This window comes from Rhinatrema bivittatum, chromosome 16, assembly GCF_901001135.1.
Source record: "Rhinatrema bivittatum chromosome 16, aRhiBiv1.1, whole genome shotgun sequence".
Taxonomy (NCBI): Eukaryota; Metazoa; Chordata; class Amphibia; order Gymnophiona; family Rhinatrematidae; genus Rhinatrema; species Rhinatrema bivittatum.
In genome coordinates this window covers 4195077-4210502 of record NC_042630.1, presented here as the reverse complement: position 1 = coordinate 4210502, position 15426 = coordinate 4195077, and the positions used below count along the sequence as shown (strand labels likewise).

General features: G+C 41.7%; 1 protein-coding gene across 1 annotated transcript; it reads left to right on the top strand.

The window, feature by feature from the left end:
• The first annotated feature begins 9007 nt into the window (after nt 1–9007).
• Nucleotides 9008–9934, top strand: LOC115078438 (olfactory receptor 5V1-like). The gene has a single exon (XM_029581352.1). The coding sequence runs from the start codon at nt 9008–9010 to the stop codon at nt 9932–9934; it is 927 nt and encodes a 308-aa protein (XP_029437212.1).
• Nucleotides 9935–15426: the final 5492 nt, after the last annotated feature.

Genomic DNA, 15426 nt, shown 5'->3' with positions numbered 1-15426 from the left:
TAAAAATCATTGCAATTCTCATCTGTGAATAGAAAGTATGACCACGACAAATTAACTTATTCTACATCACTGAGTTTCATAATGAGTTATCCAGCTTATTTTAAGATTTCCCCTATGGCATGACCAGAATTAACCAGATATGTTCCCAGCTAGCTCTGAATATCAGAAATAACCAGATAACTCCACTTGGGAAAACTCCTGAAATGACCCTGAGTTATCCAGGGAAATCTAGCTAGATAAATGGCTCTAATATCAGAAGTCCGTATTTACCCAGACAACTTATGTTATTTGGATAAATACCATTGAATATATGAATCTCATTATCTACAAGAAATATCTCACAAAGATACCATATTGTTTGACAAAAAGATTGATATTTGGGCTTTTAATGCCCAAATTTTATAATCTGATATTTGTATTAAATGCAATACAGAGTGAGGCACATGTCTACACAGATTTTGTCCTTTCCAGAAATCAAACAGTTATGGAATAAGATAATCACATGTTTAACAAAACAAAGTACAATTTGACTAGTTATTAAGAGAGAGATTTTTATGGGAAAGAGAAATATTCTTACTATGAAATGTTTTCTACTTAATTATATTTTATTAAAGTTTTTAAACTAAACTACAAATCTACCACCTCTCACCGTTGTAATGCATATTTGTATTTTTAAATGAAAGATTAAATCATGAAAATCTTAAATATATTTCTATGAAGGATGTAAGCTCATCAAACATTCACCATAACCGATTTCCTCAATTCCCTCTCACCTATAATCCCTTGTCTCCACCCAATCCCCTTTCCCTGTACAGCCGCATCTGCTACATTCAACATTAAACCACACTTAAAGTAAAAGCACACATAGCTCTTTATCTCCAAACTAGCTTTACACTTTGCTCTTTCAACTTCCACTGATTTTAGTAATTATCTTTCTAAAATCTGGCCTTGACAGACAAAAATCATATTCCAGATACTCTAAAAAGTTTGGATCTTCTTCAAACCCACTTCTTTGTCTATCCAACCACATAATCATCATCATCCAATGGACTATGATCCTCCAGAACATCAAATCCAATGGTTGAGGTGGTTCCTTCACGACATTATACATTTTGGCTATTAATTGTCTGTTCCATATAAAGGGGCAGATTTTAAAAGGTAGGCGTGCACAAATGTTCGCCCGATTTTATAACATGCGCGCGCAACCTTGCGTGCGCCGAGCCCTCGGGGAGATGAGCTGGCCTACCCCATTCCCTCCGAGGCCGCTACGATTTCCAACTGCTGGCGCATGATCCCCTGGCACAACCCCCCCGGACCATCCGCCCCACCTCCGTCCCGCCTCTGTCCCCTGCCCGCCCATTCAGAAAAGCCCCGGGACTTACATGCATCCCAGGGCTTTAGGCCCGGCGTGTGTAGGGCTTTTAAAATCTGCCCCAAAGTGCTTATCAGGGCTAAAGCCATCAAAGCATCAACAGCAGTGTAATCAAATAAACCTAACAATGGCTTCGAAGTCAATATTAACCTGTGGGCTTACCACACAGGCTCCTGCTTTGGCACATTGGTAAAATAAAATGCATAGTCTACTGGTACAAAAGCTCTGACAGCAAGGACATCTGTGCCACTAAAATCTGAACAATTCTTGGATATTTAAAAAGGAGATAGAGCAGCTTTTAAACTAAATCAAAATGGAAAGCCAACAGTCACTCAACTGTGCATGGTTCGGAGGGAGGTATCTTTGAAAGATACTAAAGATGCTTTAGGGCCTCCCAACAGAGAGGTTCTGACAATAAGAAATGCCGTCCAAGTGACTATAATTAAAAAATTACCTGAGCTAAAAGATTCCAGTTTATCCCTGTCAACTGAAAAGCAGAATGTTAATTTAAACAAAGAACGCAATCTGAAATGTTTGTATGCTAATGCCAGAAGTCTAAGAAGTAAGATGGGAGAATTAGAATGTATAGCAGTGAATGATGACATAGACTTAATTGGCATCTCACAGACATGGTGGAAAGAGGATAACCAATGGGACAGTGCTATACCGGGGTACAAATTATATCGCAATGACAGAGAGGAGCACTCGGGAGGAGGTGTGGCACTTTATGTCCAGGATGGCATAGAGTCCAACAGGATAAACATCCTGCATGAGACTAAATACAAAATTGAATCTTTATGGGTAGAAATCCCTTGTGTGTCAGGGAAGACTATAGTGATAGGGGTATACTACCGTCCACCTGGTCAAGATGGTGAGATGGACAGTGAAATGCTAAGAGAAATTAGGGAAGCTAACCAAATTGGAAGTGCAGTAATAATGGGAGATTTCAACTACCCCAAAATTAACTTGGTAAGTGAAACATCAGGACATGCTAGAGAGATAAAGTTCCTGGATGGAATAAATGACAGCTTTATGGAGCAATTGGTTCAGGAAGCTATGAGAGAGAGAACAATTTTAGATCTAATTCTCAGTGCAGCGCATGATTTCTTGAGAGAGGTAAAGGTGGTGGGGGCCGCTTGGCAATAGTGATCATAATATGATCAAATTTGAATTAATCACAGGAAGGGGGACAGTAAATATATACACAGCTCTAGCACTAAACTTTCAAAAGGCAAACTTTGATAAAATGAGAAAAATAGTTTTAAAAAATTCAAAGGTGCAGCTACAAAGGTAAAAAGTGTGCAAGAGGCGTGGTCATTGTTAGAAGAATACCATCCTAGAAGAACAGTCCATATGTATTCCACACATTAAAAAAGGTGGAAGGAAGGTCAAACAATTGCCAACATGGCTAAAAAGTGAGGTGAAAAAGGATATTTTAGTCAAAAAATCTTCATTCAAAAATTGGAAGAAGGATCCATCAGAAGAAAATAGGATAAAGCATAAGCATTGGAGTGAAATGTAAGACAGTGATAAGACAGACTAAGAGAAAATTTGAAAAGAAGTTGGCTGTAGAGGCAAAATTTACTACTCGTCAGTTTGTCAAACTGGCCTACCACATCTTCCAGGTTCACTGTGGTATGGTTCAGTTCATCTGAATCATCACCCTTTAAAAATGTCTCCAGAATGGGTATCTCCCAACATCCTCTTCAGTAAACATAGAAGCAAAGAAATCGTTTAAAATAAGAACATGTCATACTGGGTCACACCAAGGGTCCATCAAGCCCAGCATCTTGTCTCCAACAATGGCCAATCCAAGCTACAAGTACCTGGCAAGTTCCCAAAAACTAAGTCTATTCCATGTTATAGTTTCTGATAATAGCAGTATCTATTTTCTAAGTCAACTTCATTAATAGCAGGTAATGGACTTCTTCTCCAAGAACTTATCCAATCCTTTTTTAAACCCAGCTACACTAACTGCACTAACCACATCCCCTGGCAACAAATTCCAGAGTTTAATTGTGCGTTGAGTGAAAAAGAACTTTCTCCAATTAGTTTTAAATGTTCTATTTGATAACTTCATGGAGTGTCCACTAGTCTTTCTATTATCTGAAAGAGTAAATAACCGATTCACATTTACCCATTCTAGACCTCTCATGATTTTAAACACCTCTGTCATATCCCAGCCATCTCTTCTCCAAGCTGAAAAGTCCTAACCTCTTTAGTCTTTCCTCATAGGGAGCTGTTCCATTCCCCTTATCATTTTGGTAGCCCTTCTCTGTACCTTCTCCATCACAACTATATCTTTTTTGAGATGCGGCAACCAAAATTGTACACAGTATTCAAGGTGCAATCTCACCATTGAGCAATACAGAGGCATTATGACATTTTCCAATTTATTCACCTTTCCCTTTCTAATAATTCCTTATATTCTGTTTGCTTTTTTGACTGCCGCAGCACACTGAACTGACGATTTCAATGTGTTATCTACTATGATGCCTAGATCTCTTTCTTGGGTGGTAGCACCTAATATGGAACCTAACATTGTGTAACTATAGCATGGGTTATTTTTCCCTATATGCATCACCTTGCGCTTATCCACATTAAATTTCATCTGCCATTTGGATGCCCAATTTTCCAGTCTCACAAGGTCTTCCTGCAATTTATCACAATCCACTTGTGATTTAACTACTCAGAACAATTTTGTATTATCTGCAAATTTGATTACCTCACTCATTGTATTTCTTTCCAGATCATTTATAAATATATTGAAAAGTAAGGGTCCCAATACAGATCCCTGAGGCACTCCACTGCCCACTCCCTTCCACTGATTTTGATCTTGAGAATAGTTTCCACTATTTTTCCCAGCACTGAAGTCAGGCTCACTGGTCTATAGTTACCCGGATCGCCCCTGGTGCCTTTTTTAAATATTGGGGTTACATTGGCCACCAGTCTTCAGGTAGAATGGATGATTTTAATGATAGGTTACAAATTTTAACTAATAGATCAGAAATTTCATTTTTGAGTTCCTTCAGTACCCTAGGATGCATCCCATCCAGTCCAGGTGATTTGCCACTCTTTAGTTTGTCAATCTGGCCTACTACATCTTCCAGGTTCACAGTGATTTCGTTCAGTTCGTCTGAGTCATCACCCCTGAAAACCATCTCAGGAACTGGTATCTCCCCAACATCCTCATTAGTAAACTCGGAAGCAAAGAATTCATTTAGTCTTTCTGCAATGGCCTTATCTTCCCTAAGAGCCCCTTTAACCCCTCGGTCATCTAATAGTCCAACCGACTCCCTCACAGGTTTCTTGCTTCGGATATATTTAAAAAACAATTTTATGAGTTTTTGCCTCTACAGCCAACTTCATTTCAAATTCTCTCTTCGCCTGTCTTATCAATGTTTTAGACTTAACTTGGCAATGCTTATGTTTTATCCTATTTTCTTCTGATGGATCCTTCTTCCAATTTTTGAAGGATTTTTTTTGGCTAATATAGCCTCCTTCACCTCACCTTTTAACCATGACGGTAATCTTTTTGCCTTCCTTCCACCTTTCTTAATGTGTAGAATACATATGGACTGTGCCTCTAGGATTGTATTTTTGAACAATTCCATGCCTGTTGAACACTTTTAACCTTTGCAGCTGCACCTTTCAGTTTTTTTCTAACTATTTTCCTCATTTTATCAAAGTTTCCCTTTTGAAAGTTTAGTGTTAGAGCTGCAGATTTTACTTATTGTCCCCTTCCAGTTATTAGTTTAAATTTGATCATGTTATGATCACTGTTGCGAAATGGCCCCTCCACCGTTACTTCTCTCACCAAATCCTGCGTTCCACTAAGAATTAAATCTAAAATAGCTCCCTCTATTTGGTTCCTGAATCAATTGCTCCATGAAGCAGTCATTTATTACATCCAGGAACTTTATGTCTCTAGCAAGTTCTGATGTTACATATACCCAGTCAATATTGGGGTAATTGAAATCTCCCACTATTACTGCACTGCCAAATTGATTTGCTTCCCTGATTTCTCTTAGCATTTCATCATCTGTCTGACCATTTTGTCCAGGTGGATGGTAGTATACTCCTATCACTATACTCTTACCCAACACACATAGGATTTCTATCCATATAGATTCTACTGAGCATTTACTCTCTTGTATGATCTTTATGCTGTTGGACTCTATACCCTCCTGGACATAAAGTGCCACATCCCCACCAAGTTGTTCCTCCCTATCATTGCAATATAATTTGTACCCTGATATAGCACTGCCCCATTGGTTATCCTCCTTCACCAGGTCTCTGTGATGCCAATTATGTCAATCTCATCATTTGCTGCTATACACTCTATCTCTCCCATCTTACTACTTAGACTTCTGGCATTGGCATACAGACATTTCAAAGTGTGTTTTTTGTTTGTTTTAACAACCTGCTTTTCAGTTGTTTGGGATAATTCAGAAATCATTAGCTTTGGTGATTTTTTACATATAGGCACATGAACTATGTTTGCTTTTATTGGAACCTCTCTGTTGGGATGCCCTAACTCTCCTGTTTCATTAGTATCCTTCAAGGATACATTTCTCCGAACCATGCACTGCTGAGTGACTGTCGGCTTTCCCCCTTGGTAAATAAACTTTGCCAGCCCTGGCTTTAGCAAATCTGCCTCCACGACCCTTGCCCTGGCTGAAAACAATTTTGTTTTTCCTTTTCAGCTAACGCTTCCATACAAGAACAGATGTGCCAATAAAAAGGCTCGCCGCCCGGGCGCAGAACGGGTACAGGTGCTAGCACTTAATTTATGGATTATATTTTATCCGTGCTGTATTGGGAGCCAGTGTAGGGACGCCAACACACATTTAGAATTACCATTAAAAGAAATAGCACCAAGAGAAGGAAAACCTTTTCTCAAGCATTTCATACTGAAAGTAAAGTGCAAAGGGAATAAATATGCATCAGTCACTTCACACTGCTGAATCTGCTCACTGTAGCTTGTATTGGACTCTAACAATCAGTACTGAGAAACAAGACATCAATGGGCTTGATTTATCAAAATGTTTGTGCCAGCTTTATTTGAAAAACCCCCAAACTGGAAAAAAATAAAATAAAATCCTAGTATTTCCACTAGGAAAGATGCTGGAGAAAAACAATTTATCATAGCTGGTTTAACCCCTTACAACACTGCAGTCAAATTGGTAATGGGAATTCTATCAATCCTCACCAGCTTGCTTTCCCCCTTATTCCATTCCCTGTTCCTTATCCCCTCCCTTTCATCTCACCCCTTAACCTCTCTCTGTGTATCCCTCCCCCCCTCACCTATATGAACACATACACACTAAGCATCCCTCCCCTTAGCAGACTTCTCTACCCCTTCTCCTCCCCAAGCTGATTCCAGCACTCACTCCCTCTCTCCTACCATCTCACCAGCAATCACCCCCTCTCCTTCCTCATCCCTTCTCTGACACACACAGCCAAGCTGCTTCCTCCAGCCTCTGGCCCATTTGGGCTACTGCCTTCCCCTTGCTATAAGTCAGTGCCTGCAATGCAAGAGGAATGTTTAGGGATGACCCTGAATTTCATCATCCCCCAGAGAGAGAAAGCGCACCCCAGAGTATGTAGACAATATTTAAGTGGTACAGCATATGGCACCTAAAGCAAAGCTCACCTGATGCCCTGATGTGCACGCTGGCTTCACATTTTCAGCCTCTGGGATCTTGTCCCAAAGGGAGCTGCAGGGGGTATGAATACTTCTGAGAGCTGAGGAGCAGCAGATCACAGCTGCTGCCGTCTCATCACTCATACTGAGGGTAAGGGCTGTTTATTGCTAGCACTTTCAGCTCTAGAATAGAAGGGATATAGGGGCTCTATGGTGGCAAGCTTTACAGAGAAGATAATGGATGGTAGTTGAAAGAACAGAACTCAAGTATCTTCTGAACAGACTGAGTGAGTGCCTTGCAAGCTTATCGTAATTATTACTGGTGCTTTTCATGTGATTGGATGTTTTTATGTACTGCAGGTGAGAGGGGAATGTGGGTGCACGGCTCTCCTTATAGGTTCAAATGCCTGGGATTGGAAAGATATAGATAAAGATATAGACTGAATACTGGTCTTCCCGCCGTTGTGTCTTCTGCCATCTCTCCAGAACCTGATTTATCAGTGATTACTTTAAAGTCTCCTGCACCTAAGAGTGAATCAGCCATACAGACGGGCAAGAGGAGAGCTGGGACACAAAGGCAGAATTGTCTTGATCTGGAAGTAAACATTTACTGTCATTTACTGCTCCACATCTGCAATGCCAGAAGGGATTAGGCTTAAATGTACCATTTTTATATCTAAACTCTTTATGTCAGACAAAGCTAACATATTTTGAAAACAGGATCCCTGCACCTTGCTTTTTACTCTGGAAGTGGTGGGGAAGGTCTGTGTTAAATTCTTGTCTCACGCTTTCTGAATTAAATGCATGTCCACTCTTACCATGACACTGCGGGTACATCAATTCCATCACTGACCCTGACTCTTCCCTGCCCAGGTAAAGATATAATATAGAGCCCAACCCAAAAGATAGATTGCATCCAGGAATCAAAAATATTCTCCATGGCATTCTAATGAGTCTGCTCAACTCATAGCCTGCCCTCTGAGAAATGAGAGTCATTCCTGTCTGGCACCCGCTCCTTCAGCCCACTTCTTTTCATCCCTTCCACCTTGCTCACAAATGTTTTTAATGTATTCCTAGTGTTTTTATAATAAGTGAAGCAACAGACCTGCACACAGAAAGAACACATAAAACAGGGCTTAGCCAGGAAGGTACTAATGGCAGCTCTACGCCAGGATCTACCCCAAAAGAGGACCCCAGTGACAGAGGGGTGACATCGAGGTGAGAGCTCAGTCCTGAGGTGGGCAGTCTGTGATAACAAAGAGCAGAAGGATCTCACGAGAGCAGTGGAATCGGTGGCAGGATTTGGAGGTGCGTAAAGAGATAAGATCCATTGCAAAGAATGTGCCTAGGAGTCAGAAAGAGTAGACAGAAGTAGTAATAATGTCTATGCAGGAGAAGCTGAGGAATTATGAACAGATAACTGCTGAAAGGTAAGGAAGAGCAGTGGGGAGTGTGTGTGTGTCTGTGTGTATGTGTGTGTGTGTGTGTGAGTGTGTGTGTGTGTGTGTGTGTGAGTAACTCAGCATATAAATGCGTGCACATGCTTGCACTTCTGTGCAACTCATTATGTGTGAGTGTGTGTGTGTGTGTGTGTGTGTGTGTGTGTATGAAGGGGGGGGGGGAGACATTCTCACAGAGCGTGTAAAGAGATTGCATAAACCCGAAAGTGTGTCTACATCAAGAGTACAGACCAACATTGAGGATCTGTGAAACTAAAGAGACACTCTGACCATATGGCACATAGGTGAGGAGAGCTCATGTCATCAGGTGGGAGCTGTTTCCAAGCCTCTTTGTAATCCTTACCCAAATGTGCAGAGCCTGAGGAAGGTGGGACCGGATTCACTGATGCCTTTTACCCAAATACCAAGGTCAATGAGAATTTGTCAAGGGCAGCAGACTTTGTATCTTTACCCTGCCTCTGCATGGAATGAGCTGGATTTCTAAATACTGTATCTCTGTCTCTCCCTTTCCTCTCCTCCCAGAATCCAATGGAGAACAGAAATATTTCCAATGTGACAGAGTTCATCATTCTGGGCTTTCCTGAATTTACAGACCTGCAAATCCCCCTTTTCCTTCTGTTCTTACTGATTTACCTGATCATCCTGATGGGGAACCTCACTATTATAGCCCTGACGTGCCTGGACCCTCACCTGCACACCCCCATGTACTTTTTCCTCTGTAACTTGTCCTTCCTCGATATCTCCTCCACCTCAGTCACTCTCCCCAAACTCCTGGACATCCTCTTAAGGAAAGGGCGGCTTATTTCTCTAAAATGCTGTATTACACAGATGTATTTTTTTCTATGTTTTGCATCTATAGAATTTGTTATTATCTCAGTCATGGCTTATGACCGCTATGTGGCAGTCTGTCACCCCCTGCGTTACGCTGTGATTATGAATCAGAGGCTTTGTGTGTTAATGGCCACAGGGACCTGGATCTTGGGCTTTCTTGACACAACGATAAACACTGTACTTCTTTCTCATTTCTCTTACTGTGGATCCAATGAGATTAATCATTTCTTCTGTGACCTCTCGGCACTGCTTAAACTCTCCTGCACCAGCACCTCCACCAGTGAAAGTGTAACACTCATTTTGGGTGCATTTGTAGCTCTTCCCTGCTTTATCACAACCCTGACATCTTACGTCTACATCATCTCCACCATCCTGAGGATCCGATCCACCGAGGGGAGACGCAAAGCCTTCTCCACCTGCTCCTCCCACCTCACGGTCGTTATTCTCTTCTATGGGACCATAATGTGTTTGTATATGAGACCAGTGTCCATGCAGTCACTGGATCTGAACAAGATCTTTGCTCTGCTGTATAATGTTTTAATTCCCATGATTAACCCTTTCATTTACAGTCTGAAAAACAGAGAAGTAAAAGCTGCCTTCAGAAAAGTTTTTAATAGAAAATAAATATTCCAGTTTATCAGATGATGATTTTTCAATGTTTGGTGACTGACATATCATATTATTAAGCACAGACTCCATGCATGATAGTTCTTTATCAGGTGCCTCATATTCTATGTTCCTTTTTTTTATGGTGACAGGGGCACATTTGAATTACCAAAAGAGAAAGGACTCTGAATGCCCTATTTGGATAACCTAGTATGCCCCATAAATAATGTATTATTATTTAGGTAGTGTGATCCATGTTGAATAAATGAAATCACAGAATATAACGTATAAATAAATACATTTGTGAGTTTGAGATGTGCAAAGTGTCTCAGATGAAATGTTTGAGGATGACAATGTTCATTACCCAACTTTTCTAAGAGAATGAGCTGCAGTGCTGCCCTCCCACCAGCAGGAGCCCTCAGTGAACTATGGTCCTGCTGCTGGTTTGGAGGACACTGGAGGCCATGTTTGCAACATGAATCAGCACTGCCACAGCCATTTAAGCCTGCCTTGCTCTCAGCACCCTGTCTCAGCTTGGAGTCCCTCTTCTCCTTGTTATGGTCACCCTGGTCTTGTTTTCTGCCTTGTTGTGTATCCTGCTTAGACCCCAGTTTAGTGACTTTTCTAGTCTCTGTTTGTGTTTTAGGCTCATCTGTTTGTTTTCTCCTGTTTTAGATTTAGTCTTGTTTGTTTTGTTACTTGTACTGGCCCCAGTATAGTGGCTTTCTGATTGCCTGTCCTTATTTTGTTGTAGTGTTTCATCTGTCCTGCTCTGTTGGGGCACTCCCTTGTCTTGTGATTCTCTGTGGGCACCTTTCTGTTCTTGTCTGTTTTATTTGTAGCCTTGCTTTGCTTTTGTGGGTGCCCCTGTCCTGTTTCTGTTCACCAACTGTTAAGTCCTGCTGGCCACCAGCACCCAACCTGGGGAGAGTTGGCCAGTACAGGTGAAGATTCCATACCTGACCAGACTCATCCTGATCCTGCCAGTCCTTTTTGTGGGTCCAGGCTGCTCCTGCCCTGGGGGTTACCAATAACCAGCTACTGTGGCTTGAGAACTATATTTAAAACATTGCATTTTATTTTGTGATCAGAATGTATGGCCATGACTAATGAGCCCAATCTGCCTCATTGACTTTCAACGTGATCAGGGGAGAAAGGGAAGGTTTGAAGTTACTATGTGCATGGATTTTTCATAGTCCCATGGCTATCTGCAAACAACAATGACCAGCTTTCATAGGGAGGGAAACTCTCTGCATGTATGTCTCACTCTGCATGTAAAACTGGCCCCTAAACCCTAAACCACCACCAACAGCTCACCCTGGGGCTATTAGCTGACCCTCCTATAGTGATATAAATAGTCAACTACTAGGAGGACCTTATAAAGAGTCTCTTGCTCCCGCGCTCTCTCTCAGCTCATTTCATATTTTGTGCTTTTTATTTTGCATTTTTTCTTTGTTGCTATGATGTTAAGAAACTAAAGGACAAATGTAATCTTACTGTCCTACATACATCAGATGCACTTTGATCTGTAATCCACATTGCCTTCCAAATGTTTAGACTGTGGGATTGAATTTTCCTGGATTCTCTTTCTATGCCAGCAGACTGTGAAATTCAGTACATAATAGTAATACTGGGTATTCATCCCACTGCTATCAAGTAAAATGAATAAATTATCTTACTACCTGACAGGATCTACTTCCTGACACTGCAGGAATGGTAAACTTGGGGTCCTATGTGCCTGGATTCAGGCAGTTTGACATGGCTTAACACAAACGGGTAGGTGTCTTTTGTGTAGTATGCTAGATAGCAGGGACCTGAGATAGGCACAAGGGTTCTTTTCACAGTATGGAAACACATTTTTTAGGGGCCTGCTGGAGGGGACATCCCAGTTCAGCTTCCTGGTTGGAAACATCCAGTCAACACAGCAGGCTCAAGGTTCCCCAAATTGTATCTTTCTTCCAAATGAAAGCAGAGGACTGACAAATCCCAAATAATTATTTCAATATTTTGTACATCACATCCCTTTAGTGGTCCCCTTCCACCGCCCTCCTGGGGGTGCCGCCTTGTCCAATTGCATGGTTTGCATACCAGGTAGCACTGGGCCTATCCATTGATCTACTGAATTTGAATAGTGAATATGGGCTGTAATATCATTCCCAAGCTCCATGTGATCCATCTACTCAAACATTACACAAACATCGGGAGTCTGAAGAGGGCTGAACTAGATTCACTGCTGTGATTCCCTTTCCAGATGCTAAAGTCAATGTAAATGTGTCAGGGGGATGGAGGCAGTGAACATCATAACTTCATCCCTCCTCTTCATGGAATGAGCTGGATTTCTAATCATCTTTTTGTCTCGACCCCTTTCCTTTCCTCCCAGAACCCAATGGAAGAGGAAAATCTCACCACAGTGACAGAGTTCATCATTCTGGGGTTTCCTGAATTCCCAGAGTTACAAATCCCCCTTTTCCTTCTGTTCTTACTGATTTACCTGATCATCCTGATGGGGAACCTCACTATTATAGCCCTGACGTGCCTGGACCCTCGCCTGCACACCTCCATGTACTTTTCCCTCTGTAACTTGTCCTTCCTCAATATCTCTTACACCTCTGTCACTCTCCCCAGACTGCTGGACATCTTCTTAAGAAAAAGGCAACATAAGAAGAATAAGAACATAAGAAAATGCCATACTAGGTCAGACCAAGGGTCCATCAAGCCCAGCATCCTGTTTCCAACAGTGGCCAATCCAGGCCATAAGAACCTGGCAAGTACCCAAAAACTAAGTCTATTCCATGTATCCATTGCTAATGGCAGTGGCTATTCTCTAAGTGAACTTAATAGCAGGTAATGGACTTCTCCAAGAACTTATCCAATCCTTTTTTAAACACAGCTATACTAACTGCACTAACCACATCCTCTGGTAACAAATTCCAGAGTTTAATTGTGCGTTGAGTAAAAAAGAACTTTCTCTGATTAGTTTTAAATGTGCCCCATGCTAACTTCATGGAGTGTCCCCTAGTCCTTCTATTATCCGAAAGAGTAAATAACCGATTCACATCTACCCGTTTTAGACCTCTCATGATTTTATAGCCTAAGAAACAGAGATGTTAAAGCTGCCCTATGGAAAGCTTTCATAGGAAATAATTTTTGCTATTTATTAGAAAACAATTTTCTCTGTTTGATAACTGATATAAGGAAAAATATAAAGAGCTCCAGTGCAACCCCTGCGTATCAAACATAGCTCATTTCTAAAGAAAATAATTGATGTGGTTCCTCGTGCTCTGCCTTCCTGTTTATATGATAATGGCAGAGTTTCTTTTTTACTTTGTTAATGATCATGTAGATTTTTTTTTTTAAATTTAATGTCTGATGTAAGGTTTTGTATGGGGATTTTTTTGGGGTTATGCATGTTTTTTTTATGTTCCCTGCTCTGAATGTGGGATACAGTGAGTAAAATATTTTAAACAATATAAATAAGTAACTGGGTGCATATGTGTTTTAGCAAAGAAAGTGCTGGCAGGAATCTGATTAACCTCTTGTATCACATTGAGGATCACTTTAAAATGTTAAAGTAATGGATGGAAGAGATGTTCAGGTCCGAAATGAGAAAAAAAAAGATTTTTACTGAATAGTGGAATGGGAAGTGTTGGAGGCACAGGAAGCAGAGACCTGAGTCTCATTGCGCTACAGATCTCCACCTCTATAACAGACTCTTCTGGGAGGAGCTGCCTATACTGAGGACTAGCGTTACAGAATAAGATGAGGAACTCCATCTGCTGATTGCGCTACAGATCTGCACCTCTATAACAGACTCTTCTAGGGAGGAGCTGCCTATACTGAGGACTAGAGTTACTGAATAAGATGAGGAACTCCATCTGCTGATTGCGCTACAGATCTGCACCTTTATAACAGACTCTTCTAGGGAGGATCTGCCTATACTGAGGACTAGCGTTACAGAATAAGATGAGGAACTCCATCTGCTCATTGCGCTACAGATCTCCACCTCTATAACAGACTCTTCTAGGGAGGAGCTGCCTATACTGAGGACTAGCGTTACAGAATAAGATGAGGAACTCCATCTGCTGATTGCGCTACAGATCTCCACCTCTATAACAGACTCTTCTAGGGAGGAGCTGCCTATACTGAGGACTAGCGTTACAGAATAAGATGAGGAACTCCATCTAATGATTGCGCTACAGATCTCCTCCTTTATAACAGACTCTTCTAGGGAGGAGTTGCCTATACTGAGGACTAGCGTTACAGAATAAGATGGGGAACTCCATCTGCTCATTGCTCTACAGATCTCCTCCTTTATAACAGACTCTTCTAGGGAGGAGTTGCCTATACTGAGGACTAGCGTTACAGAATAAGATGGGGAACTCCATCTGCTCATTGCGCTACAGATCTCCTCCTTTATAACAGACTCTTCTAGGGAGGAGCTGCCTATACTGAGGACTAGCGTTACAGAATAAGATGGGGAACTCCATCTGCTCATTGCGCTACAGATCTCCTCCTTTATAACAGACTCTTCTAGGGAGGAGCTGCCTATACTGAGGACTAGCGTTACAGAATAAGATGGGGAACTCCATCTGCTCATGTTCTCTACAGTATAGTATGTGGGCTAGAACTAATGATCCATGGCATTTTCATCTCTCTTTCTCACTTGCATGAAGCAGTGGTGTGTACCTTTTGCTGTGAATAATAAGACCCAGTCATTGATCAGTTGGTATAGCTCACTGCAGCCAAAGCAGAGCTCACTTGATTCTCTGCCATGCAGGCTTTGTTTCCGCACGTTCAACCTCAGGGATCCTTTCCCAAAGGGACCTGCGGAGAGGATAATAAATACTTCTGAGACCTGCGGATTATCTCATCAGAGATGGTGCTGTCCCTGCTCCCTCACGTATCCTGAAGGTAAGGGCTGTAGGAATGCTGTTTATTACTAGCACAGGAGCCTTTGCAGGTCAATAGTAAGATCGTTTTCAGAGAGAATAAAATTCCTGATAAACTGAATAAGAGCTTTGCTGTCTTTCCTGCTCCCTGTACCTGATTTATGATATCCACATAGGATTTAATGACCATAAAGACTCCTCCACCTAAGATAAGACAGGAGAAGGGGAGGCTGGCACTCAAAGCCAGAGGGCAGGTACGGTTTAGGATTTTGCTGCTTCTAGGCACTTTTTGTGTTTCACTCCCCCATCTCCTGAAAGGATCTGTTACAGATAAGCGGAGGTCTGTTCTCTGCTGAATGAGTTTCAGCAGAGCTGCAAGGCAACAAATCTTAGCCAGCCTGCCGCCCTAAAATGTTTGCCACCCTAGGCACAAACACATTGGGTGCCTATTGACAAATCCAGTGCTGCAGCTTGGTCTTGGCGTAAGGTATCTTCAGTTTTATCCTTACCATGATTATTATAGACAAGGTCTATTCCTAGCAGCTGCACCGTATCTGAAGTGTCATCAAGGCTGCACAAAGAAAGGTCATGTAGCACGGGGCACAAAGGTCATTTAAACGT